The following is a 27,522-nucleotide window of genomic DNA, read 5'->3' on the forward strand; positions in this document are numbered from 1 at the left end:
GTATAAATACATGGAAAATCTTACCACTTTACTTTTTTGTAAAAAATCACGAACAACAAGTAGAAAATGCCAGAAACAGCTGATCAAATGAAAGTAAACATAAACAAGGGAACAGGAAACGGAAATCACATGGTGAAAGTGTTACAAAACGAAATGTTTATCATGATCTTTTTTTTTTAGCCAATCAGAGGCGCCGGTACATATATCACTTGGCAGACATGCGTTTCCGGGAAGAAACAATGGCGGATGGTGAAAAATGGCTAGAAAGTGCCTTAATTTATTTTTTTTTCTCAAAATCACCGTTTAGCGTACCATTTTCATGTGTACAGCGTACCAATATAAAAATGGGCTTTCAGTTGTACCAATTACGGCGAGAACGTACCAGTTGACAGGTATGTGAACGCATTATCCTCACTAGTGTCCTGGAGTTCATCACAGAGGCGAGGACACCCTGTATTGGTGGCCAGCCAATCACAGGGCACAAGGAGACAAACAACCATTCATTAAATAAGTTAATAAAGAAATAAGCGCATTGCTGAAATATTTATACATACATATATAAATATACATATACATACATGTAGTTGCACATACGTATAGATACGGTTGGTCTTAATATTCAGCCATTTTTGTTAATTGCTACTTGTTGTTTTGACTTATAAGTCATTTTATGTATGAACACCACCGCAGAACAACTCGCTATCAACAAAAACAAAAAAAACAGCAGCGTTTTCATCTCTTTTTTTAATTATATCCAGTAATTCTACTAACCACACATTTCCACTTGAGCAGCATTTTAGATTCCAAACAAACATCCATTAAATATTCAGACAGTATATTTCGAACTCACTATAAATACCTGTAACAAACGAAATACTGGAATATTTGAACTATATACACATTGGCATGTGGTAGAAAGAAACTATACTTCACATTGTTTAATATTCAGTGCTCCTGCTAGCTTAGTAATCTTTATTAAGCCATTTTCAAGTCTGATAAACTTCCCTTTATTTCTAAATGTGTTCTCAAAAGTCAAGCAGGAGTAGTTATCTTCACCATGGCATGCTTGATTGTGTCCCTGGTGCGAGTGTATCGCCTCACTATCTGGCGGACGTGCTCTTCTTCCTCACGCTGTAGAATTTGCAGGAAATTGGACAACTCAGGAAAGCTGAAGGCATCCCACTGTGGAGGAGATCCCAAAAAAAGATTACAATGTACAATTGCATCATAAATACTGTACCTCTATAAAGATAATACATCTCAATTTGAGTTTGAAAGCAACTTCTTGTTTTGGCATCATAGTGTTCTAACGAAATAAATACCTATATGAGTGTAGTATTTTATATGATAAGTTTTTTTGGAAATTTCCCAAATACGGGATGAATAAAGTTATCTAATCTAATAGAATCTAAACCAGGGGTACTAAAACTTTTTTGCTCAAAGATCTACCTTTCAAGCACCCAACTTTGTGCTATCTAACCTTTTTTTCTGGCCCCTGACAAGGCCCTGACCGGACATTTGGTCAACGGACACTTTGTCCCCGGATGTTTCGCCTAACGGACGTTTGGTTGCCGGATTCGCTCACTCTCAAAATTACAATCATGAGAAAGAGAGAGTTTACAGTTGAAAGCAATTTTACTACACATCCAATCCTTGGATCAAACCTTACTGTCATACAATCTACCAATAGTAGCTTAGCGATCGACTGGTAGCCCAAGATCGACGTATTGAGCACCCCTGGTGTAAACTGTATCATAAGATACTGTCTGGTTTATCTTATGAACTTACATTCACATCTCCAGTCTCATTCTCTTTGAGAACGAGACTTAAGACTTTTTCACTTGGTCCAGCACACAAACGCAACTGGAGGGGACACTCGTCGTCTCGCAGTTTTCTCATGGACACTACCAGGACAAAGCATAACATACAACAGTTGTCAGATTAGCGAAGAATACTTTTTGTCTTAATGACAAATGTGTAGTGTTTACCTTGGTTGTCTCTGTCAGTGCGCTCAAAGAGGGCAAATTTGGCTGGGTTGTCCACCACTGTGAACTTATTAAGCAAAGCCTCAATGACTTCTCGTACTGGTGTTCGGGAACTTATGTGCAGGTGTTTTGCAACATCTTTTGGGAGGTAGAAAGAAGTCCTTCGTGTCATCCGCTGGCCATACATAGGTTCATCCTGTGTTGGGCTCTGGGATGGAGGCAGGGTAATCGGACGTAGGAGCTGGAAATGGACTTTGATGAACCCTGTGTAGGTGCCGTCTTTGCTCTAAGAGGAAAACAGACCAATGGAAATATCAGTTGGAATTTTGGAGTCGCCAAATAACATTTTTCTTTTCTTTTCTGAGCAAAATTTGACCAGTGAACCTAATGTGGGTTTATTTTAAATGATGACAACCATCATATTGTTCTGAGATGCAAAAAAAAAAAAGATCATTTAAATTTAAAAAAACAACAACATAAAAACAAAGAGGTAATTTATCTCACCACCACCATGCAGAGGTTGCTGTTGATCTCAGCATTGTATTCCTTCACCTTTTGAAGAATTTCAACATGGCTTAACTCCTGTTTGTGCCAGTCACTTTGCTCATCCTAAAAATAAAAAAAATAAGATGATTTTAGAAAAACAGAACATGTCGCTGGACTTTTGAACTTCAGCAGAACCAAACAGGTAAATAAATGTAGTTTAAAAAAATATTTTTGTTCAAATTTTTAGTCCTAAATTTAATATAGTTCAACAATGAAACATCTGTTTAATTGTAAAAAATTCAAAATGATTGCCTCAGTACTTTTTTAAAGAGCATTCACTAAAAATGGACTAAAAAAAGAGATTGCATTAAATAGGACCCAGTTACATATGAGTGAACTGAATCAGTTGTGCTTTTGTGTCCATTGACATGCAAAGAACAGACTTGTGATTCATCTGACTTAAACAAAATGCAATAAAATTGATTGATACTTTGATCCTCACCACATTTGTGTCCTTCTCAATGGAAGCATCAGAGAAATCCACCCCTGTTGGCAAACTTCTTTCTGCCCCACAGTCCAGCTGGATGAGTGGTCGACATCTGGGATGACAAGTGTAACTGCAATCTGCGGACAAATTGTCTTGTTTCACTTCCATTATTTTACATTTTGCCTCACGCTGAATGTCAATAAAAACATTAGTGCCAGCCAGTGGTTTCCAGGGTAACATGACAAACACATTTATGATCTGTGACAGATTAAGGGGGCGGATATTTCAAGGGCGAAAACATCCAAGACAGATAATCCTGCAAGTTTAACGGATGGAAACAACAACAAGAACATCCTGCGTTATGTAGATAATGAAAATTCTGTTCCACTATTACAGTATATCTCAATAGTGTAATGTAAAAGTGACGTTTTTATATGCTCCAAATAGGATCACACACATCACACTGTCGTCACCATCATGGCTCCTATTTGCAGGAACATGATGACTCATTATAGGCTGACAAACTGGCTTGCAATCATGCCTCATTTAATGCAAATTCATTACTTGTGCATTTTGTAGGTCATCGCCCACAGTGGACAACATCCTAAATGTTTCCATCTGGATTAAAAGCCCTGAATATTAAGTTGTTTTAGCCTTGTTTAAATATATTTTCAGATTGTACAAAATAATTTTTTAAACTAAAAACAAAAAAAATGATTAAAAATGACAATTATTAATTTAAAAGGGGGAAATTCAGGACATTTAATATACATCTATACTCTTCATTTTAATTTGATCCTAAAACAGAAAGTCGGCACTCATGATTTAGTTTCCCGGGCCACACAAAATGATGCGGTGGGCCAGATTTGGTCCCCGGGCCGCCACTTTGACACGAGTCATAGAGTATCTGCATTTGAGACGCATGACTACCTCAGAAATTCATGATAACATGTTTAGAAAATCAACAAAATTGACTCTTGTGAGTATAAGCGCTATGGAAAATGAATGAATGAATGTTGAATATATTAGCAGAGAATGCCCCATAATTGAAGTGTGACAGCGTGGTGAGGCATTTTGCCAGTAATGATGTCATAGGGGGGTTTCTTCAGTTCCAAACAAAAGACTTATTCTGTTCATCCCTTTGAAAATGAATGATCAAACAATGCCTTATGCTCTTACATTTTTCTGATGCCTAAAACTTTTCATACACCCTTCATATATACATTTTGTTATTTATCTTCAGTTTTATGGCTTGCTAAACTAAATATGCTGTGCAGGTTACTTACAGGTACATCGTGTGGCTTGCTTATAAATACTCCAGATGAATTCTCCACACAAGTCGCACCAGGTAAGATGAGTGTGACCGTAAGGCTGAAAGTCGTGACCCGCACCAGCTTGTCTGTAGGGGACCTCGATGTTGACAGTGTCCCCAACTAGACGGACAATGTGGAAGTGAGCAGCCTGATTTGGAGAAGTACGTGGAACAGGTGCTGCCAGTTCAATAGGATCATTCACACTGAGATCCTTCAACTCAATCAGCTCACATTTAGGCATCCTGGATCCGACCCAATCATGTCAAGTTAAATGTCAATGTCCGGAAGCTTGTCTGGTATGGTATCCCCCTCCACTGATCCCACATCAGAATTTGAGGACACTAAAAGAGTAGCTCAGTTTGTCACTTTCATGTTGACTTGAATTCTGCAGTCCAGGTCACCAAATCTGAGGAAATCATATAATGGTATCATATATTACATACAAAGTAGAAAGCTTGATGTATTTCCTATATTGGTAATTTCACTTTTAACATTAACAATGTTCCCATTGCGTCTCACCTCTTAATCTAAGGAAACTAGCACCATCAGAATCTAAATATGTCATGCTAAATTATAAGTTATCAAAATTATAAAAAATCAAATAAAAAAATACTAAACCTGTGAATACCCCAAAAAGTTATATTTTCTGATATTGTGATTTTGAAAAAGTTTATTGTTATTCAATTTATAATTCTTATTCTAAGAGTAATAACTCTAATTAAGTGTCACAGGAATCTTTAAATAACCTTTAAATAAAGACTGGCAGAGGACATTCAATATAAATAGGAATAATATTTTTCTTAATAAAACAAATGTATATTTAGAATTTTTTTTTAAATCCCTAATTCAGTTATCTTTACAAATTAAATAACATTTTTCTAAGCAATACCACTCATTATATTTAATATAATGTAAACCCATATTGAAAAGTACTCATCATGCAAAAACATACTAGCATTCTACAAATTGAAAGAGTATATATTCCTTATTAAATGTGCAAAATGTAATCTCAATCCAGTTTCCCAGATTGAATTTAATTCAATTTTAGGATACCATGTGAAACCTTTTTTTTTTGGCATATATACTTGTTGTTTACCAGTGGAGCTGCATTGTGAGTTGCATATGAACAACCCGGGCTCTATTATAGTGCCAAATGGGTCACTGCACGGTACATTTAAACCCACTAACAAGAGGACATTGTGGTCCTAAAAATGTCCTTCTGTCTGCACAAATTAAGCGATTTAAATCCTGATGTGTCTAGAAAATAAAAGTTTAAAATCAATGTGACAATCATTTCACATCCTTGATAGCAAATCCCAATGGTAAAAAAAAAAAATCCGGATTAAAACGGTGAGAATGAGAAAAAAAAAGAGTGAAACACGCGCTAAAAGGATATTTTAGGATGCTTACCTCGATGAGTTGATGGTTTCATGTTTGGAGGTCTTGAAGTGGAGAGGAGACGTACGCAAAAGGCTGGAAAGGCAGTTTTTGGGATGAGTTTTCTACAGATGGTTCCCCCCCGACGCCGTTTACTCACCTCATTTTGCGCATGCACAAAGCGAGTAATGTGGGATTACTTCCTAATCCCACATGTCCAGCATCCGATAAAGAGGAATCCTCGTCTAAAAAAAAAAACAAAAAATCCATGGAAGAACCTCAGCGTGTTTTTTCTTCTTCTGCTACTGACATACATGAATATATGCAATAATGCACTTAGCAGTTAATGCCACTAATAATTTGATGATTTATTTTTCATTCATCTGTTCCAAATGATGTTTGTGTGTTGTTGTTATTTGCTAACTTCCCTATGTATTTATGTTCTTGATGTTGTTGACTACTTATTATGTTGACGGTTTATTAAATTATGTATTACTTATTTATTGATTATTCATTGGTCCATTTGTTTGTTGTTGTTATTGAGTACTTGGTGGTGAGGCTCTCATTATACTTGTATAATGACAATAAAAGCATATTTTACATTGAATGACATTACTTGTCATTCATTACATGACATGACACTATATGACATTACATGACATTACATTACTTTCCATTACATTACTTTCCATTACATTACGGTACGTTCAAATTCGTGAGGGAATTAAATAAAGTCAATTGAATATTTCATTTTGCCCCACTTGACTGAAATCAAAAAGGGAAAACCCCTTAAGGCGTCAATATGGACAGCAGATGGTATGGAGAACAATCTGTTTAGCAATCAGGTGGAAAAAAGGGGCATGCGTATGGGTGTTCCAGGGCGAAATACATTCCGTATAATAGGTCGATACACTATATTTTGAAAACCTAAACCGGAGGTAGCCGGAAGTTACTGTACTTTATTTTATCAAGATGGGGAAGCGCTCGCCAACACGTAACTTCAAATATATGTATTCCCCGTCATTATAATGCTATAATAATGATGTTGTTAGATCACGTAAGATGAATGAATGACCTCCATTCAGGACAGTGATTTACTTTTTATTTAAATTTGATCACATATCAGTGAAGACTGATTTCATCATTTACGGTTGACACCGTGGCGCGTATGAGTTGATAATTTTTCAGAATGGGCCAAAGCAAAGAGGTCGTAGTGGAACCTCGGGTGTTCGCTCTTAGCCGAATATTTACCACAGTGTTGACACACTTTATGTGCATAAGCCTGACGGTCTTCGTCGCTGTTCTGGCTCGACCTGGTACAAGTGAGTGAGCCATGGATAATACATACACTGTACACTAAATATAAATATTAGATCTCCTAATTGACATGGTGTTGTTGTTACAGGTTGGTTTTCCTGGCATCCCTTCTTCATGACATTAGCAGTAAGTTGGAAAGTTTCATCATATAAGCCATTATTATTTTTCACAAATACTTAGATTGTTCAGATATTAAGATGTGATCGACAGTTTTTGAATGAAGCAAAATAACATGCTTTTTTTTTATCTCAAATATATTTTTAAAATTATTTGTTTCAGATGTAATGCAATTATTCTGTGTAAAAAATGAATTTAGTGTTCCAAAAGTTCTTTTCAAACTTGAGTTTTCAAAAAGAGGGGGTTGTCTTATAGTCGGGTCGTCTTATATTCAGGCCAATACAGTAATATGACAACATTCAACACAATTGCAATTCAGTATGATCTTCCTTCAATGTAAAAGTTAAGTCTTGTTTTCCTATCCAACAGTTCTCATTCTTCATGACAGAAGCCATCCTTCTATTCTCGCCTCACGGTTCTCCCATTAAGAGATTTTCCCACAAGATGAAAGGCCGTGCTCACTGGTTTTTGCAGTGCACCTGTGTGACATGTGCCACACTTGGCCTGGTGTCCATCTTTTACAACAAACACCTGAATGGCAAGTCCCACTTCACTTCCTGGCATGGTGTTCTGGGCCTGATAACAGTGTGCGTGACGGTGGTGCAGTCACTGGCCGCCCTGCCACTCATCTACCACTCTTTGGCCAAAGGCTGGTCGCTGGCTAAACTCAAGCGGTATCACGCAGCATCAGGACTGGTCACCTACCTTTTAGGGAGCGTCACTTTGCTCCTTGGCTTTACTTCTTTGTGGTTCACTGCGTCAGTTGGTGACATCACTTGGTACCTGGCGGCACTGTGTCCCACTTTCAGTGCCCTCATCATCATGAATCAAGTTACTAGTGGTTATATGGCAAGGAAACCCTTTCAGTCCTAATTCTGATATGATTTATATTAGATAACTTTTTCATCCCATTATTTGTATAAAATAGATAACATTTTTCATATTGTACTTCCTGACATTCCTTTGTAAAGTTACACCAAATTCATTTATTTTCCGTTAAGTTATAGTTTTTAGGCTGTACTTTATTGTGCCATTTTCCCATATAAGACCGTAAAATACTGTGTTGACCAATAAAGGTAATTCTGTCTACTTTGGGATTAATTTTATCCAAACAGCATATTATTAAAAACCAAGCCGCAGTGTCTTGCTTAATAAATACATTGCACATTCACACAATAAAAGAATTTTATTAAAAAAGAAATTCAGTTGTCTTGGTGGTATGGATCACCCATCAACACAAAGGTAAAAAAAAAACCTAAATAAATACATTTCAGATACATTACAGACACAAAAATGTGGACACTATTATTGAACAAAGTACATAAGGAAATAATAGAAAAAGAAAGTTTCAAAAATAATGTCATATGAACCATTATTTTTACTACACATAAAACAAACACAAAAATCAATGATAGACAAATTCAAATAACACTATGGGATCTGCTGAAGGTTTTATCATCACCTTTCAGATGCCCAATACATGACTCAAAGACAAAAAAAAAACATCTCAAAGGGGAGGGAAAAAAAAGTATCCACCTGTCCACTGGAGAAGATATCTAAACATTATATGTCGAGCAATTTCATGCTCCCCATTTTTTTCTATAGGCTAATATAACCACTGTGTCATCTTGATGCAAACAGATTCCTACATCTAAACAACCAGTGTGTCGTCATCACGATATAAAAGACACAAGGCTAGAGCAGCAGTGACCTACACTCCAATGACTGCGACTACTTAAACAAGAAGTCATTGCAACAAGTTGGTTGAAGAAACCCACAGCGCCATCTTGCTGGACTCTAAACACAGTCACTGGAGCCGTAATTGTGAATGTTCTGGTAGTGATGCTGATGTTGAACAAACACTCAAACCGTAATGAGAAAAGTTTGCTCTTAGAAATGTCATATGAGTGACTCGGTGTTGCCTTCACTTATTTGGTTTGAGAAACAACAAGTTCACATTTCTTTTGTTATCACAATGGTTACAAAAAAGCACATACCAAGATGTAACAAGATAATTCAAGACCTCTCAGTGTCACTTAAGGCTAAATATGACTGAACACACCGTGTGCTACTGAGGGCAATTTAAATTACATTCTTTTGAGCATTAAGGAGTGGGGAAAAGTGACCCCTCCCCCAAATGTATAAAACAAAGCAATGTTTATCTCCATAGGTGCTGTCATAAAACACCCCCCAAATACAATGCACAGTATTTACTTGAAATAATGACAAGAACTACTGTGTACAGATATCTACATGAACACCATTTTAAACAGAGGGTGGGTGCTATGTGTTTCTTCAAATGGAATATTCCAGATATTGAATTTTTTAAAAATATGGCTAGTCTGTAAAATAGTAATTAATTGAGTGGGAATGCAAGAAATCTGGCCATTTCATTCAGCATAACGATTTGCTATTCAGACTTATCAGCAGCTTGAATTCTAATGTGTGTTGGGTAAAAGTGTCTCCGTGTAGCTGTTGGGAAAAGAAGTGTTATAAAAATCTTAGGAACTTTTTCATGGCTATGAATGAATATCCAGGATGAACTACCTTAAGCCATTTGGTGGAAATAATAAATGCATATTGTAAAAAAAAACATGATAGCAATGTGTCCAAGTGTGATTTTTCAGTGTCCTGTCACCTCTATGACATCATCATCTGAACTATCACCTCTGTTCTCTGTACTCTGATATCTATCTGGTTGGGTCAGAGCAGCTCCCAGTAGGCTAGAGTTGGGATTGCTGAAGTGAGAGAGGAAGCCAGATGAATTTGAAACAGAGTTTGGTGAGGGGTAACCAGCAGAACCGGAGAGAAGAGGGGCAGGGAACATCCGGGGCTCAGGGAGCAAGGATTGACTGTAGTTGAGAGGGAAGCCTGATGAAAGCAGACCAGCCACGTTGGGGTTCATCAAAAATGGCGGAAAAGAACCGGCTGAGCGCGAGGAAGTAGTCGGGGCCGAGCTTGCCGATGACATGGGAATGCTGTTGGGTGTTGAGGAGAGGACGGTGGATAAAGCTGACGACGAGGGGGGAGGATGTTGCATGTTCCCTGAAGCTGAAGGGAACATGGCCTCAATGTCAGCCAATGATTGTCCTGGTGTCTGAAGGAACGAAGATCCACCACTTGCACCTAACAGAAGAGGGTGAGTCATGTGCCCCAGGCCTCCCAACAGTGAGGAAGAGTTCAGACCCACTGGTGGAAAACTGAGCCCACTGGAGTTCATGGGCAATCCGGGGAAATGCGATGTCGTCGGAGTTCGTCTGGGTGTGGGGCCTTGACCTTCAGGATGCTTGCGTTTCATGCTTGGCGTCTCAAAACTCATAGTCAGGAGGTTGTCGTCCAGTGGGGCGGGGAGCTCTGGAATCAGACGGCCTCCTTCTCCCGATGTATTCATTGGGGAGGAGTGCTCGTTCCCTGCGCTCATGGTGCTGTCGCCCGTGGATGCCGCGTACTGGCTGAGCTCGCGGAGAATCTCAGAGCCCAAAGGAGAGGAGGGTCGCTGCTCCATGTCAGGAGTCTGCTGCAGTTGCTCACCGGGAGAGGCGCAGCCGTTGGTGAGTGCGTGGATGACGGAGCGATGGCTTTCTGCAGAAGAGAGGGACATAAAATTATTAAGTTATTCAGTTCAAAGGATGCATATTGTCTGTTTCCGACCCCTGGTCTAATATGAAGCAGAACTATTCATCAATTGACCCATGGATAAATCCAATCCTCTCCCCCTTCACATAAATATGAAAGATGGAACATGTAGTTTTAATACAACAATAAACCACATTGCATTTGTACCTCTTGAAACAGCAGCGCCCCCGGCAGTTGGTTTACTGACTTTTCCAGATCTAATGGCAAAAATTCTTCCATCATTTGTCCTAATGTATGTACCTGTAGAAAAGAAAATGCCCATTTTTAAAGAATGAAGAGGATTGCTGCACCCAAAAGCTTTAAATATCATTGTACTTGTATAATGACCATAAAAGGCACTTTATTCAATTTACCTTTAGAGCCCCTAATTACATGAATACTCTCGCCGGCGCTTATTCGAGCTTGGACATCTGTTGTGCTGTTGGCTCCAGGGATGAAAATGTCTGCATATTTACAGGGGGGAAAAAAATGAAAATAAACATTCCCATTAAAGTTGAAATGATTAAAACAAAGTTCCAAGCAAAACAAAACAAAAAATCCACATAAACACCAATCTAATTGATGGAAATTGGTAAAAATAAACATTTTAAAAATATTCCGTACTCGTGGCAATGATATCAACCAATCAAATTATCTGAATGTCATAAATTATTAAATCAAACATTGATTTACCAGTTGTAGTGACAATCCTCTGGATGTAAACTCCAGCCTTCTGCAGGAAATTTACAGGTAAACTGCTAGGAGAACTTGATCCCGCCATGCCCATAACAACTTGCCGAGGCATCATCGGAATTGGTGTTGACTGAATGGGCCTAACACTTGCTACTGGCTTGTCATCAGGCCGAGCCATTGCACGCCTGCAAATAGGAAAATTGAGTTGATCATCACTATAGGCGTAATTGCAGAGTAAACAAGTTATTTATTAAAACCTCTTAGCGATATACTAGATAAATGAGAATCTGTCTGTTTCCAGAGCTAAAGAGTTATCCAAAAATGTATAAAAATAATAAGCTTAACACTAAACAATAAAAAAGCAATATACTCACCAGCCACGTTGACTGAATGCAGGTATATTAGCTAGCGCATGGTTGCTGGCTGGATAATAAGGGGCATAAGAGGGTCGAGAATATGGCACGGAGGCCCGTTTCTCATCTTCGTAGCCCTTTTTGGCTGCTCTCTTCTCCGCCTTTGTAAGTTTGGATTCCTTACGGTCCACTAATAAAGATTCATGTTCAAAAGGTTGCTGTATACACAAATGGAAAGAAAAATATCATTAAGGTGCAGCAAAACAACCATGATGTGAATTAATTCAGTATTAAAAAAAAGGTCATTGTACTTTAGTGATGAGACGTGGGAAAAGCTGACAGGCTTTAAAGATGACGGGCTCATTCTCTTCAAATGACCTCAGATTTATCTTGTAATCTTCCGGTTCCTCCTCAACAAAATGCAAGAGTGATTCCACTTCTCTTCGAGTAAAATTCAGTGCCGGGTTCAGGTCATCCACTACACGGTCTGCAATTATATCACTTCATTGTAATGTCTGTGTTTTAAGTTGTTATTTGGCTTACAATGAAAACAATGTCAATGTCTTACCAGACATGCCCTGTTTGGAGACTTGTCTATCATATATCTTCTTTTCCAGGGTAAAGTCACATACCAGCCGGTAAATATAGCAAGGCTTTTTCTGACCGTAGCGGTACACCCTGCACACCGCCTGGGCGTCATGACATGGGTTCCAGGATGCATCGAACACAACAACACGGTTAGCTCCAATTAGATTCACCCCCAAGCAACCCGCTCTGGCAGAAGGATAAAAAAAATGGGAAAAGACATACTAATATCAGTGGGTAGAATCAAGGAAGTAGGGTTAAGGATTGATGATAGAGAACTGATACAAACCTGGTAGAAAGTAGAAAGAGCAAGGTTTTGGTGTTCTCTGGGTCATTAAACTGATTGATCAGGCGTTCCCTTTCTGAGGCTGATGTACTTCCATCCAGTCCTAAACAGTAAAATTACTTTCCTTAGATTCTAATATCAATCCATCCATTTTTCTTATTGTACATGAAGTCATCTTAAAGCATGGAATATGCATTCCGCTTAGTAGTGCATTAAAGAATCACATCAAATCCATTGAAACTGTCCATAATATTACAAGGGCTTCAATTTGGGGAGTAAAAATCTAGATAGTTCTATTCAATCTAAAATTATAATAGGTTTCTATTTAAACATTTATCAATGTTCACGTGCAATGCAATTGGGGGCGGATAAAACTTACGATAATAATTGAGATTGCGAACCCAGTTGGGATTCTGAGACTCCGCAGCAACACCTTGTAATGGAATGGCTATCTTTGATAGGAAGTCCTCAATGACAGTCAGGGTTGTCAAGCTTTGACTGAAATAGAGAGAAGACAGTGAGCTGTGGCCAACATTTGATAAAAAGAATAAATTTCTTTTATAACCTGCTTAGAGGCAGATTTGCCTTTGATGAACCAAACTGTAAAGTGATTTACCTGAAGACCAACATTTTGTCACCTCTTCTGACACTCTCATCAATCAAATGAAAGAGCAGGACCATTTTGCCAGAGTTTTCCAGAAGTCCTGTTTGGTAGTCCGACATGATTTCCTTTGCCTATTACAGAAATAAGATAAATGAGAGCCTATTAAGGACCATAGGTCCTTGTTAAACTGCAGCAGTACAAATTTAGGAAGGTCTAATCGCACCCATTCATAAGACATCACTTGATTGCTTCGATCCTGAGATGGATTGAGCAATGGTGGAACATTATTGTTGGCCTTGCTGTTGCTGGAGTCTGACCCTTTGCCTTTAGGGCCGCTGGCAATGTCGTCAAGGTCCAAGTCCTGCTCGTTTGCTTGATTCTCCTTCTGCAAGGCTTCATAAAGTACGTCAGGGTGATTCCAGATCTAGCATGAAGAAAAAAAAAAAGATTCATTAATCAGATGTGCATGATATTCATATCCCATTAGAGAACAACTTTGAAATCTTACTTTGCAGCATACACAAAACGCCTTTAAAGGGTTTAAACCAAGCCAGCCATTATTTCCAGCCTCTCTGAAGCGATTCATAAACTCGGTGTAAAGTGCTTTCTGTATAGGAGATAACCGCACCAAAATCACATGCTCCAGCTTGATTGGAAGCTGATGTTGCAGAACATCATGGCCACGTCTAAAAAGCAGATTGTTATCATAGCAATGAATATGTGAGCAGTAGCTATTTATGTATTCATCAGCAGTCTTCCTCACCTCTGGACGAAGCCCTCCAAAAGGCTGTGGAGCACATGACTGCGATATCTCATCAAGCGAGCGTCTTGAGGCGTGCTGTCCATACATTGGCCGTTCAAAATGGGCCGCTCAAACATATTGCTGAACTCTTGCCGTGTGCCTAAGAAGTCTGGCCTAACAAAGTCCACCATGCACCAGTATTCAATCAGATTGTTTTGTAATGGGTAACCCGTGAGAACCACTCTGCGCCTGGAACGGATATTCTTCAGAGCCTGTGACGTGCTGGCGTGATAATTTTTAATGCGATGGCCCTCGTCGCATATCACCACGTCTGGACCAGGTCGTAGAATGGACTTTTCAATGCCTAAATAAAAATAAAAAAAAGTGTAAAGGCACTTGTACTCCCACATTATGCATATAGTATATGGTAATATTGTTATAACTGAATATGACAAAGAGCTATGTTAACCTTTCATAAGTTCTTGTTGTCTATCTTCCTCATCAAGATCAATGATGACAGGTCCTGCAGGCTTCTTTGATTTTCTCTTCTTACCAGTAACAAAACTCTTTTTCATAGAGAGAAGGCGGTACATCTCATAACCCATTAGTAACACACCACCATCACGGCTCCATTCCTCCACTACTTTGGCCCGGGCTATTGTGGTTCTGTGATGTAGGAAGTTCATGGGTTAAAAATATTGAATACAATTTCATTTAATTATGCTACAATGTGCTACATACTTGTGCTCATCATTTAGAATTTGAACTTTGAATGCACGTCCGGCAACCATATCAGGATCAGTATCAGAAGAGAGTGCTTCTTGTGGTGGGAGCCACAAGTTAAACTCTGCCAACCAGTTCTGAAGTGTGTTCACCTAGATTGAGGGCAAGAAAGGGTTCAGACTTGAGCTAATGAAAAAGTAGAGTAATGTAGATTTTTTTTCCTCCCCAGAAAAATATATGATTGAGGAACTGTGGAGACATGATTTTGCATTATGCACAAACACAAGTGAGCCAACAAACAAATAAAAGAGTGCAGACACCTCCAAATTAAAATGTTCACAGACAATACGTGTTCTATTTACTCACTGGAACAATGGCTAAGACAGTGTGAGCTTCAGTATTCCGCAGCAGAATGTCAATAAAGGAAATGACCTGGAGTGTTTTGCCAAGCCCCATACTGTGAGCAAGGATGCAACCAAACCCACTGCTGCTTTTATATCGCTCCAGAGACTCAATCAGGTTATCATAAAGAAACCTGATACCACCAATCTGGGAAAAAATAGAGTTGTACATTTCACAATCACACAGGTATCAAGAAAAACGTTTTTTTGGTGAACTAGCATATAAAGGAGACTATAGAATTACCTGGTGAGGTTTGACAGCCCTGGCCAGCTGGGGAGCAAGATAAATATCCTTTTCCTCTGCGGGGTGGTTGATATTCACCATTACCCGCCCCTGGGCATCAGGCAAGTTCAGAGCATCGTTGATATGCGCTCCACTGCTCTCCTCTGTGCCAGGGGGACCACCATCATCCTCCTCACCCCCCGACTCACTGCTTATCTGCAGGGCATCTTCATCCCCAGAACTGAGTTCAATTATATCTGCACCATCAATAAACAGAGCATAAGGGTTCGCCACATATACCTGGATTACAATCTAGAGTGTTCAGGGGAATCTGTGCAGTCAATTGCATAGTTATATTCAAGTAAAATGACTTGTTTATAGATCCACTAGAAGCTAGTCAAAATAACAGCAGAGGTGGACTCTTTGTTTGAGAAAATAATACACCTATGACATCAATTACCATCTCTGACAGCTAGCTGAGGGTGTGTAGGCTCCATGTCAGCATCTTCATCGCCGCTACTGTCCAGACAGATCACATCTTGCTTGCCGTGGAAGGTGGGAACCAACTGAGACATTCCACCTAAAATGCAAGTTGGGTTCCACATTGGAATGTTGAAAATGAAGATACATTATCTCACTATTTCAAGTGTTTTTAACCAAAACAAATGAACCATCAACCTAGTTGGGATTCCAGTAAAGTTGGAGCTGGCGTGGGATAGTCTTTTCTCTGTTGCTCCAGACGCTTCCGCCTTTCCATCTCTTCCTGTTGAGCAGCTTTGGTTCCAGCCTCCAACTGGTCCTCTTTGAGCAACTTTCTGTTGGAGACAAATTGGATTGGATAACTTTATTCATGCCACTTGCCAATTCCCAGGGGGCACAGATAATATTTTACAAAACCAATTAATAATGCAATTATGTGTCAAGTATATTGTATGTATTGAACAGAAAATAAAAAACATACCTGATATTTTTCCTCATATGCACAGGCTTGGCAGGTTTGCTTTGTTTTGATGGCTTTGAGGATTTGGTTGTTTTTGAATCTTTTTGTTTCTTTGACTTGTTGGAGGTTTTCTTGCTCTTGCTGGGTTTTCCAGGGCTGCTCGGAGGAAGCTGAGACCGCGAGGACGGTCTGGAGGGCGCCCTGGACGATGGCTGGGATTCAGGCCGTGACGATGGCTCCGAGGAATGGTCAGCAGAGATAGCTGAGGTGGAGTCCGGACTTTCTTTTTCATTCCAGCTTTGTGCACTGAAAGGTTTTCCTTTGAGAAAAGACAGGCAATCACATATCTATTGAGTGTGATTGAAAGAGTATCTAATTTCGTGTAGTGAGCATTCATGCAAGATGAAAACACATATTGCTTTCATCATACTCACCTGTACTATCATCACCATCATCGTCATCATCTCCAGAGTTTTCATCCTCCTCCTCATCTTCCTCCTCCTCCTCCATATCACTATTGTCTTCCTCTTCATCATTTTCCTGAAAGTCATCTTCACTCTTAAGGCTAGCCTCCAGATCACTTTCGGAAATGGCCTCTTCAGACATGGTGTCTTATGTGGCACTCAAAGTATTACCTATACACCTTCATCAGGGGTCCTTAAAACAAAACACACATTATGGTTGTATAATGCCAATAAAAGACAATCAATCCAACACAAGTAGCTTTAGATTTAATAATGTAACTGGAAGAGTGTACTAACATGTTCATTAAGCCTGAACCGTACCTACTTGCCTCCCTTGGTTTGCTTTTAAATAGAATCTACCTAACTTACTGGCACCCATTGACAAAGTAGATCAGCTCTAAAAAATGTTTTAGTTAAAGTTTTTCATTGATCGCAGGAATGTTACTTTTGATTTCGTTTAAAATATTGTCATTTACAACAATGAAACCAACGAATAGATCAAATGCCTTACTCGTATTTTAAGCGCTTCAAGGGTATTTAATCATCATGCATTTAGGATAAATATCTATGCGCTTTCTATATCTTGAAGCCACTGGGAAAGAACATTTCGGATGCACTTACCTGCTTTTATAATTCAACTACTATTGTCCCCTGTGGCAATCATCAGACAACGTACCAGCTCGTTATAAAACATCAGACGTATTTGCAATCCCTCCCCCCAACTATTCATGTTGATTTAAGCAGTAGAATAAAAACGAAAACATTTGCATAACCAACAAGGATATAACGATGAGGGAAAATATGTTTGGTGTGTGTTATATTCGAACAGCTAACGTTAGTTGAATTGACATTCGTGCTAATGTTCCAAGCTAGTCAGACGTGCCCACTCTCTCAATTATTTAGCAAGGTACCTTCTGCAAATATGCGTTGGCCGATTCTGGAAATGTCGAAGATGGTGATGCACACCGAGATCGCTCAATTAAAATAATGAGTATAGAAAATAAATCGATAGTGGTTTCTTCTCATTTCCAATTTTTTCCTCCTAAGTGTTACAATGTATTCCTTCCTCCTAGTGTTACACCCATCTTAGTTTTCCGCCAATATTTTCCTTGAAGTATTTTCTAATCTTCCATGTAATATTTCCTATGAAAAGGGATTTAAAATGAATTACATTATTTTTAAATTTCTTATGTCTTCTGATTCAATAAAGATTAGATTATCATTGTTTTATTACGTGATATAGTCAGTTGATAGTCTGTCAATTGTTGATGACGCAAATTGGAGGCGCCCGATTCGTGCCTTCTTTTGTGTTTATTTTATTTGAGTAGTGAATGGACAGGGCGTTCAGAACTACTACCATTTTCGGCAATGGACGCGGACTATAAAACCGAATAAATGGTACGGTGCAAGCACTTTGTGCGGACGCAAAAATGAACAAAGGGTGGCTGGAGCTTGAGAGTGACCCAGGTGAGTTATTTTTATGTTTACAGCAATGATTTCACAGCTAACGTGAATTATTTTTTCCAATCTTCTACATTCATCCGTGCAATGCTACAGAGAATCTTGTTTTATACAGTTTGTTGCCAGCAGTCTATTTACGCTTGGAGAGGATCGATCTCTTTTTGCTTATTCATTTTCTTACTACCGTATTGGCTGATGATCTTTTTAGCTTTCTGTCATAAAAGCTATCAAATGCTGGTTAACTTGATTATTATTTTTTTCCTCTTCAGGATTATTCACTTTGTTGGTTGAAGATTTTGGTGAGTAGTTGATCTTTAATTTTGCATTGAATTCTAAGGATAAAAAATACTTGCATTCCTTATTCAGACAGATTTGATAAGAAATCAATTCACACTTTTTATAGGTGTTAAAGGTGTGCAAGTCGAGGAAATCTATGACCTGCAAAGCAAGTGCCAAAGGTATTTTCTTACACATTTCATACTAAACCCATATCTGCCAACTGAGTAAACATGCATTTTCTTTTCCAGCCCTGTTTATGGCTTCATCTTTTTGTTCAAGTGGATTGAGGAGCGTCGATCCAGGAGGAAAGTTAATACTTTGGTGGATGAAACTTCTGTAATCGATGAGGAGATAGTAAATGATATGTTCTTTGCACATCAGGTAAAGATCATGGGATTTAAAATGAACAATCGTGATATCAAGAGTTACATAAATATGAATGTTTATTTATTGTGACCCTTTTTTCTTTAGCTGATACCAAATTCTTGTGCCACTCATGCCTTGCTGAGTGTACTTTTGAATTGCAGTGGTGTTGAGCTTGGCATCACACTGAGCCGTATGAAAGCTTTCACAAAAGGCTTTAGCCCAGAGGTAAGGACCTTCTGATATAAGCATACTTGATTTAGTCAACAATTTGTTCATATTAGTTTCATTAAAAGAACTGGATCAAAAGCCCCAACTATTCCGTTTTTTTTATAGATCTAAATCAATATGTATTTGAGCTTTTTTCTTAGTAAGGGAAAATGTCTTTCAATCATTTGGAAACAAAATATTTTTTAAATTATGTTCAAAATTAAAGTGGAAACAAGAAAATAGTTTTATATATTTATTTTTAGAATTTACAAAATGCTTTTTCAACCAAAAACTCAAGAAAAAATGGATTAAAACCCTTAAAAATGCCATTCTTGATTTAAAAAGGGAAAATCAGGAAATACAATAAACATCTATAATCACAATTTGAAACTGATCCTAAAACAGAAAGTCGGCACTCATGATTTATGTTCTCGGGCCGCACAAAATGATGCGGCGGGCCAGATGTGGCCCCCGGGCCAACAATTGGAAACCTGTGGTTTAAAGGGACGTGGAAGTGAAGTTTATCAGAATAGAATGCATGAATTTGTGATTCCTCATGCTGATGTCATGACAAATCTAAAATTATTTATCATTTCACAGAGTAAAGGTTACGCTATAGGAAATGCACCCGAACTTGCCAGAGCACATAACAGCCATGCCAGGTAGGCTTACTATTGCAGTTTGCAGCTTCATTAAAAAAATGCTTGTTCCAGATCTCTCTTTCTCTCCTTCTCTGTTTCTATGGAGACCGGAGCCTCGGCACCTGCCAGAGAAACAGAATGGAATCAGTGCTGTGCGAACCATGGAGGCCTTTCACTTTGTGAGCTACGTCCCCATCAAAGATCGACTATTCGAACTCGATGGCCTCAAGGCTTATCCTATTGACCATGGTATGATGGGATTTTTCACTATGTGTTTGCACATTGGTCTGTAGAATTTTTCCTGTGAAAAACGACAATTTTATTTTATTTCCGTAACTGTTTTAGGGCCATGGGGAGAGGAGGAGGAATGGACGGATAAGGCTCGGCGGGTTATCATGGAGAGGATTGGTCTGGCTACTGCTGGGTTAGTGGTCAACTAGTTGTTTCTAATTCTGTATACTATTACCTTTCTTCAGTCTCACACTTGTGCTCTTCTCAATCGCAGCGAGCCATATCATGACATACGCTTCAACTTGATGGCAGTGGTTCCTGACCGTAGGATGAAGTACGAGTCCAAACTTGATGTTTTAAAGAAAAATCGACAGACGATACTGGAAGGTCTACAGAAAGTACGAAATCAACCTTTGGGGACTACCATGGGCTATAATTTAGACTATTTTAGAACCGTAAAACTTCCACAATCCAAGCCTAAAGTATGCATCTTTGGATGGAGTTTTAAGATTAATATGAATTCATAATTTGCCTTGATAATTGGCAAACAACACTTCATAATCAAAACGACATTTTTACGAAGAAAGTAAAGTTTTTTTCTGTCGTTGCAGATGATCCGACTTACCCAGAATGAGCATGTCCATGACAAGAAGCAGCAAGACTCTTCCACTCTTGACAGTAGCACCAATTTAATAAAAAAAGAAGCAGATGCTGAGCCTTTAACTTCCCAAGGGGCTGATCACACTTCCACTGGTGCTTATCCTGTATTTTTATAACTACACTTACTAAAATATTTTATTTAAATTCAAAAACTAACAGCTTCTTTTTATAGATCCAGTGGATGGGTCAGGTGAGAAATGTAAAGCTGCCCCCATCCCTTCAGGAAAGACAAAAGCCACAGGAAAATCTCCTGGAGGAGGCTCGCAGCAAGTCATCAACCCCGTTGTGCAACGTTTGCCTGCCTTCCTTGACAATCACAACTATGCCAAGTCACCAATGCAGGTGAGGGTCAAAACTCATGAATCTTTAATGCATGCTCACCTCAAGTTCCCTCTAAGCTGTTTGTGTGCGCAATTGCGCACTACTCTCGTCTTCTCTGCGCAGCAGCAATCATATGTCGCGCAGTAAATAAAACTTTTTTTTTTTACCCCTTTCCCCATAATGGCACCATTTACACGGCAGCCAGTGGCAGTAGTTCTGTCCACTCTTATGTTTTTTTTGTGTTTTACAGCATGTTTACATGAAAAATTAGAGGGACTATTGACATGCAGCTGCTTATGGCATGTGTGATACTCAGAAAGGTTGTCTTTCTGACCAGACTAATCAAACAACAATTTTTGCTGTATGGCTATATACTTTCAAAACAGGAAGAGGAGGATCTTGCTGCCAGCGTTGGACGTTCTAGGGTTCAAGGGCCTGCACGTCCAGTGTACTCAGAGAATGAAGATGAATATGAGGACGAAGAGGAGGAACTCACTGAACCTGTCGGAGCGTCAACGAGGTTGGTACTGTCGTGACTTATTCTTTCTTCTTATTCCTTACCACTCCAAAGAGTACTTAGGATTTTTAATGACCTACATCTATAGATGCATGATTTTTCAACTTCTATTTTTTCAAGGTTTAGACGGAAAGCCAGTCTACGATCACGACCTGGAAGAGTGGTAACTGGAATGGAGAGCCAGATAGCCTTGAATGTCTTGGCTGAGAAACTAAAAAAGGAGGCCCAAAAAAAAGATGCCCTTAACACACCGCTCTCTGTTCGCACTGAGGGCCGGACTGGTGGCATTTGTATCACATCAGCTTCGCAGCCGTCACCCACTCCCAGTAACGAGAGCACCGACACAGCTTCGGAGATTGGCAGCGCTTTCAACTCGCCGCTCCGCTCACCCGCACGCTCGCAGGCCGCCACACGTCCATCTAGTCCCGTAGCATCCCATCTGTCGCGGGTGCTGTTCGGGGAGGACGAGTTACTGAGGCTAGACTCTCGACATAATCGTGCTGTAAGAGAACTGGGTCCGTCTGTTAGTGTGGCCCTGCTACACTTGTTGGAGGATGGAGTCATGTATTCTCTTCCAGGATCTGGTAAGTATCACTTTGATATATCTCATGTCCCCGTCATAGCATATTTGGCTATACAATCACCTCCACAATTGCAGGTAATATGCCACTAACCCAGATGCAGTTAAAGTCCACACACACTTGTTCAAAGGCGATAATGTTCAAATAATTAGACAACAATAAATGATTTAATGGAACATGGTAACATCAGCTTGTCAATTTTATTTACAACAAAATAAAAGGTCAATTGAACCGAGAGGCGGAGCCTGTATGGTAATCGCATGATATTTTTATGGCTTCTAAAATGGAACTTATTGAAACACACTTCCATTCATGATGATTCCCACACTCTCTTGATAGCATACTTTAAGCTCTTCCCTTAGGTCCATTGTGTCTTGACATATTGATTATTGTCCAATGATTTTACATTGTCTTAAATTGGAATAACTGTTGTTTGTTTGTTTTGCCTTTACAGCAGATTTAGCTGCAGATGCTGTCAAGTTGCCTTGCAGTCCTGAGAAAGTAAAAGAACAAGCGGACAAGGAAGAGACGAATGAGAAAGACAAGGAACCAGCTGTGGAGGTAAAAAAAGAGGAGCAGAAGGAGGAGGATGATGGACAGGATGTAAAACCTCACAAAGAAAAACTCGATGTTCTCGAGGCTCCTGTAGACTCCAAGCCCCCAGGGGATAAGTACTCACCCAAAGTAAGTCCATAAATGACTGTCTGCCATATGTCTGAAACTGAGTAACATAATGAGCACATTGTTCTGTAAATTGCAGGAGTTGCTTGCACTTCTCAAGTGCGTGGAAGCAGATATTGCCAATTATGAAGTCTATCTAAAGGAGGAAGTGGAAAAAAGAAAGAAATACAAAGTAATATTTATTAAACTTACTGCAACTTAGGGAAATTTGTCTGACAGCCTTTTTCTCTTCGCAGATTGACGATCAGAGGAGGACACATAATTATGATGAATTCATTTGTACCTTTATATCAATGCTGGCCCAAGAAGGTAAATAATGTCCTCCCTCATCTCATGTTTATCCCTTTTTTTCTTCCTTTTGTAATGGTTTATTAACATTTTAGATTTGCAATTGATTAATAATAGTGCCCCCTAACTTAATCTATGACACTAACTTGCCTTGTTGAATTATTTATCCAGCAAAGCAGCACAAATTCTCATTTGGCAAGTAATTGTATACTAAATACTGCTTTTTAATGTATTAATTTCCAATTGTTTGATCTCTGCAGGGATGCTCGCCAGTCTTGTGGAGCAAAACATTTCGGTGCGCCGCCGGCAAGGAGTAAGTATCGGCCGCTTGCACAAACAGAGGAAGCCTGATCGTAGGAAACGTTCTCGACCTTACAAGGCAAAACGACAGTAATTTCATGCAATCGTAGATCTTTAGTAGAGTATCCTCTGGCTGTAAGGACCAATCGTAATCACGTTAAAACAGAAATTGCCACACTCATTTTGACGTCTTAGTTATAGCCTCATCATATTCAGCAAACTCATCCAATTTTTGGTCTGATTTTTTTTATAAATCATGTCTGAAAGAGTATCTGTTTTTAGTGACCTTGCGTATTACTATTTGCATTTTGTAAATATGGAATCAAATTGTCTTCTGTGGTCACCCAGTTTTTAAATTTGATTTTTTAAAAGGATGTGTCGCTATGGACTGAGCATACTTTTAGTTTTTTTTTTTTGGTAATGAACAAATTGAACAAATAATGGATATCCACCATTTAACATGCTGCTTATTCTTAAACTGACATTCCCCATGGATAATTTTTAAAGTAAAAAAAAAAAAATCATGATGTTACCCTTTAGTTGGAATGTTTTTGTATATTTCTCTACTGGGTAAATACCTCCGTGTTATTTTTGTATCTGTAAGAGAATCTCAGAGTTGGGAATTAATTTGCATGTGCGTACAGTATGTGTCTGTCTTGTACATATTTTTCTGTTACTTCGCTGAGCAAGAACTCAATGAGCAAAATTTTTATTACCACTGTGTTTACCATGACATACTACAATAAAGTAAATTCAAACTGATTCCCCAGTTTTTGACACTGACATATACAGTGGTCCCTCTACTTACGAAAATCTATATATATGAAATATTCAGCTTACAAAAAGCTTCAAATGGAAAAATTTTGCCTGTAGATATTAAAGAATTTCCAAGTCGGAAAACTTTAAATCTAAAATAAAATCAAACATCTTCCTGTAGCCTCCGTGTTTTATTTTTTTAAATGCTCTACCATCTCCCAACACACTGGCCTTCCTTTAGTTTGAACAAATTACAGCTTTTAGATGTAAAATGCGTCTCTACTTACAAAAGAAAAATCCAAGTTAAGAAACCACTTCTGGAACAAAATGAAAAAAGTAGGGGCACCACAGTATAAACTCAGTGGGCTGAGGATTGCTTTCTATTGTTATACAAGTAGTGACTAGATGTAAAAACTCATTCTTTATGTATTTTATAGCTTTTTCCAACACTTGGTTTTTTATTCAATTCTTAAAAACATGGTATCACCCTGTATAAATCATTTTAGAACCATATTAGGTATATGTTTGAAAAATGATCATTATGTAATGTGTTGTCTGAAGCACTCATTCAGATTAAAGACAAGCCTGAACTATCATTAGTATTAATTTTACAAGTATCCTTGTGTTAAATGTTCTGTGGATTTTATTTATTTAAATAAATTAAAGTAAAGCTGGTCTGGGTTTTTGATTTATATTTTTACACGTTCTAGCCAAACAAGTTGCCTTTTGGGATTATATATGGTACACCAACAATAGGTTTTCATTCCTAATGGGACCCTGACAAGGATAAGCAGTGTGGAAAATGAATGATAAGCAGTGTTGAAAATGAATGAAAGAATGCTTTAAATCAAATGGCATTCTCAAAGTATTTGATCTTAGTTGGCAGAAATAACATTTCAGATGTTGTAGTGGTCCTTCCGCCTGGCTTTGGTGCGGGCATTCTGGGTCCGATTCCAACATAGTGTATGTGTTATTGTGAGCTTGAGTGTTTGTCCGCTTCGTTATGCCCAGCGATTGGCTGGCAACCAATTTGCCCACTGCCTGTGGTGGACTGGGAGAGGGTCCAGCATCCCCTGCAGTTCTTGTGTGGATAGGCAGTATGGAAGATGATTCAATGAATGAATGATTTGTTGTGTCGTGTAATAATAGAATAGGCGCAGATTATCGCAAATACACATCTTTGTGATTTTTTTTCTGCTAACGATTGTTTATTTTTTTGTTTTAAAGTTCATAAGAATGTGAAAATCCACACTGAAACTTATTCTTGCTACTAGGACTCAGCGCTGAAGAAAAACAAGGTACAGTTATAATAGGGGTGACCTTACTTCTTGATTTTTCGATTGTCACGGCCCTGTTTGGTCTACATTTACCACGATATTCGAGGGATTACTGTATACGGTTTCATATATATTATGACTCTGAAATGGAAAATCTATGTAAACCTAACCATAACACCCTAACCAACAATTGTCTTCCCCATCTCATCTCATTTTCTGAACCACTTTCGCCTCACTAGGGTCGTGGAGGGTGCTGGAGCCTAGCCCATCCCACAAATGTATGAATAAAAAAATGAAATCATATACAGTGGGTCTGTCTCTCGTGGAGGTTTCAGTGGCCTGTGCCACAAAGGACTCAAGATCTATTTGCGTGTGGCCTAAAATAAACCAGTCTCGTGAACGCGCACGTACGAGTCACTCACGTTCCCACCCATTGCGTCAGCTCGCCCCCGCGCCCTACCCGCCAGCGCGCGTGCTCCGTGCGGGATGCTGAATTGTAGGCGATGATGGCGGAAGGGGAGCACCGCTGACTTTTTATACGAGTTCTTCTCGCGGCCGGAGAACCGTCTTCGACATCGTTTCTCTCCCTCCGAACCTTTCCCGAGACGATGGGGAACGAGGCTAGCATGGAAGGGGAGGGACAGGCGGGACAGGGGGGACAAGGCGGCCCATGCCCTGTTCCTGCAGCGGGAGCTCCGGCTTCCATTTCAGCACCACCGGACTCTGGACAGCTCCTCAAGCCGAGCAATGGAGCGCCTGCCGGGGGAAGTGGCCCTGGACCCGGCCCGGGGATTAACAGGTAGCCGCCGATCCAGCTCGAAAAGTGTGCTCACATAGGGGGCGATGTGGGGCGGGGGGACACTTACGTGGAGACGTCGAGTGACTTGAATGGGTGCTCAATTATTTATTTCAATATCCTTGTCAACACAAGTCGCCACCCATCTTGACACCAAATTTACTATTGCCACCAAATAGCAGGATTGCTATTTAGCCGATGTGTTAGCATACGTGCTAATTAGATTTGATTGTCGACATAGCGTAATTGCAGGACGACGTTTTTGGTACGGGGACTTTCTACGCCCCTTTCCACGCAGCCTGTCCTCGGGGTTTGCTAGTACGTATCATGAATGAACCGGCGACATTTGTGCAAATGATCTCGGCGACGATGTGAGGAAATAACGAGTAAAAGCTTGCATTCAATTACAAACACGCATCGGCATCATTTCCATGAAATGTCAAAGTCATTCCGAGAACTCTTCCTTCGCCTGGCGAGGCAACGTCTGGATCCTCGTGTCACTGCTGTGGAAGATGACAAATGTACTAGTCTGACAGCATCACTGTTGAGCACATGTCAAAGCTGCCTAATCTATCAGATCACACTCCAAATCATTAAGAATTCAGTGGTAATTGCTTGCCATCAATGCACATCAATAATCTTCCTGCCTCTTCATGACAAATGCCATATGTTATCATAGTAGTACTTAATGAGGCCTGACCATTTGTATTCAAGTTGAATCATGCATAATGCATCATAGTTTGTGTGAATGTGCGGGTGAGAAAAGCCTCCTTTACACAATCTGATATTACCTAATGCATATCAACAAGACAGCGCATACACTTGTATATGCTTATGTATTGAGATGACTTTGAATCCCCAGGTCTGAAGATCTTCATTGGGGTTATTGCACCAAGTGAGGCGTAACATCATCTCTAAGTGTAGAGAAAGGCCTCAAAAATATTGTTTTTAGAATCACCAACCAGCTGGCCACCACCAAGAAGTACCGATACAGTCCAGGCTCTTATACGCATACCAATGATCTCGTTTTCTCTACAATGTATACACCCATAGGCCACTCTTCAAGTGAGGTGGGTGCTGAGATCAATGAGCACAGTAAGGAGAAAGAGAACAGAGATGAAGAGTAGATGGTGAATGATGTATATAATATACTTCTTTGAAATGAGACATTATTTTCTTTACATTATGCATGGTGTGTTATTCAGAATTGCAATATAGCCTATTATAATTCTCTTCTGACATCTATTCCAAAACCCCCAAATGTCTTATAATTGGGAATTCAGTGGCAAACATAAAAGCTTGTAACTGACAGTTTGATGGCTAATAACAAGTGCAGCAAATCAACAAAGAACACTCCACTGAGCTAGCGTTAAAAAAGGAAAATATTTTATTTTAGTTTCACTATACAGTGCAGTGGTTCATTCACCTGGTATCGAGGTATCGATTCCC

The 27,522-nt window shown here is 39.3% G+C and overlaps 5 protein-coding genes across 10 annotated transcripts in view; 3 read left to right on the forward strand and 2 right to left on the reverse strand.

Moving 5' to 3' along the window:
• Positions 1 to 726: 726 nt before the first annotated feature.
• Positions 727 to 5,829, reverse strand: rassf1 (Ras association domain family member 1). Its single transcript, XM_077727242.1, has 7 exons — positions 5,682 to 5,829; positions 4,245 to 4,677; positions 2,974 to 3,095; positions 2,490 to 2,594; positions 1,989 to 2,271; positions 1,789 to 1,904; positions 727 to 1,182 (listed from the first exon to the last, which is right to left on the reverse strand). The coding sequence occupies exons 2-7, from the start codon at positions 4,510 to 4,512 to the stop codon at positions 1,033 to 1,035; spliced, it is 1,044 nt and encodes a 347-aa protein (XP_077583368.1). The 5' UTR covers positions 4,513 to 4,677; positions 5,682 to 5,829; the 3' UTR covers positions 727 to 1,032.
• Positions 5,830 to 6,595: 766 nt separating this feature from the next.
• cyb561d2 (cytochrome b561 family, member D2) lies at positions 6,596 to 8,171 on the forward strand. Its single transcript, XM_077725912.1, has 3 exons — positions 6,596 to 6,970; positions 7,054 to 7,091; positions 7,452 to 8,171. Exons 1-3 carry the CDS (start codon positions 6,838 to 6,840, stop codon positions 7,953 to 7,955), a joined length of 675 nt encoding a protein of 224 aa, XP_077582038.1. The 5' UTR covers positions 6,596 to 6,837; the 3' UTR covers positions 7,956 to 8,171.
• A 78-nt stretch (positions 8,172 to 8,249) lies between these two features.
• Positions 8,250 to 17,910, reverse strand: rad54l2 (RAD54 like 2). Of its 2 annotated transcripts, none has more exons than XM_077725908.1 (22): positions 17,623 to 17,910; positions 16,682 to 16,904; positions 16,269 to 16,566; positions 15,986 to 16,122; positions 15,768 to 15,887; positions 15,329 to 15,564; positions 15,050 to 15,232; positions 14,702 to 14,835; positions 14,430 to 14,626; positions 13,982 to 14,324; positions 13,727 to 13,904; positions 13,442 to 13,642; positions 13,231 to 13,349; positions 12,994 to 13,112; positions 12,618 to 12,717; positions 12,312 to 12,517; positions 12,055 to 12,230; positions 11,765 to 11,961; positions 11,391 to 11,575; positions 11,072 to 11,161; positions 10,866 to 10,958; positions 8,250 to 10,664 (listed from the first exon to the last, which is right to left on the reverse strand). In XM_077725908.1, the coding sequence occupies exons 2-22, from the start codon at positions 16,851 to 16,853 to the stop codon at positions 9,706 to 9,708; spliced, it is 4,443 nt and encodes a 1,480-aa protein (XP_077582034.1). In that variant the 5' UTR covers positions 16,854 to 16,904; positions 17,623 to 17,910; the 3' UTR covers positions 8,250 to 9,705. The 2 variants fall into 2 exon arrangements, with proteins under 2 accessions (XP_077582034.1, XP_077582035.1); XM_077725909.1 differs by lacking the exon at positions 17,623 to 17,910 and adding an exon at positions 17,333 to 17,483.
• Positions 17,911 to 17,981: 71 nt separating this feature from the next.
• Positions 17,982 to 24,283, forward strand: bap1 (BRCA1 associated deubiquitinase 1). Its single transcript, XM_077725911.1, has 17 exons — positions 17,982 to 18,178; positions 18,442 to 18,471; positions 18,576 to 18,630; positions 18,700 to 18,832; positions 18,923 to 19,042; positions 19,625 to 19,686; positions 19,772 to 19,914; positions 20,011 to 20,089; positions 20,171 to 20,294; positions 20,508 to 20,649; positions 20,729 to 20,898; positions 21,264 to 21,397; positions 21,515 to 21,978; positions 22,430 to 22,659; positions 22,736 to 22,828; positions 22,893 to 22,965; positions 23,205 to 24,283. The coding sequence occupies exons 1-17, from the start codon at positions 18,142 to 18,144 to the stop codon at positions 23,336 to 23,338; spliced, it is 2,223 nt and encodes a 740-aa protein (XP_077582037.1). The 5' UTR covers positions 17,982 to 18,141; the 3' UTR covers positions 23,339 to 24,283.
• A 1,462-nt stretch (positions 24,284 to 25,745) lies between these two features.
• The window catches only part of bsnb (bassoon (presynaptic cytomatrix protein) b), a 42,288-nt gene continuing 40,511 nt past the window's right edge, over positions 25,746 to 27,522 (forward strand). For 4 of the 5 annotated variants that reach the window (XM_077725458.1, XM_077725459.1, XM_077725460.1 and 1 more), the window contains exon 1: positions 25,746 to 26,076. In XM_077725458.1, coding sequence (XP_077581584.1) covers positions 25,886 to 26,076 — 191 coding nt within the window. In that variant the 5' untranslated portion in view covers positions 25,746 to 25,885. The remainder of the gene's footprint in view (positions 26,077 to 27,522) is intronic. The other variant, XM_077725462.1, reaches the window with a different exon arrangement.

This window comes from Stigmatopora nigra, chromosome 10 (assembly GCF_051989575.1).
Source record: "Stigmatopora nigra isolate UIUO_SnigA chromosome 10, RoL_Snig_1.1, whole genome shotgun sequence".
Classification (NCBI taxonomy): Eukaryota; Metazoa; Chordata; class Actinopteri; order Syngnathiformes; family Syngnathidae; genus Stigmatopora; species Stigmatopora nigra.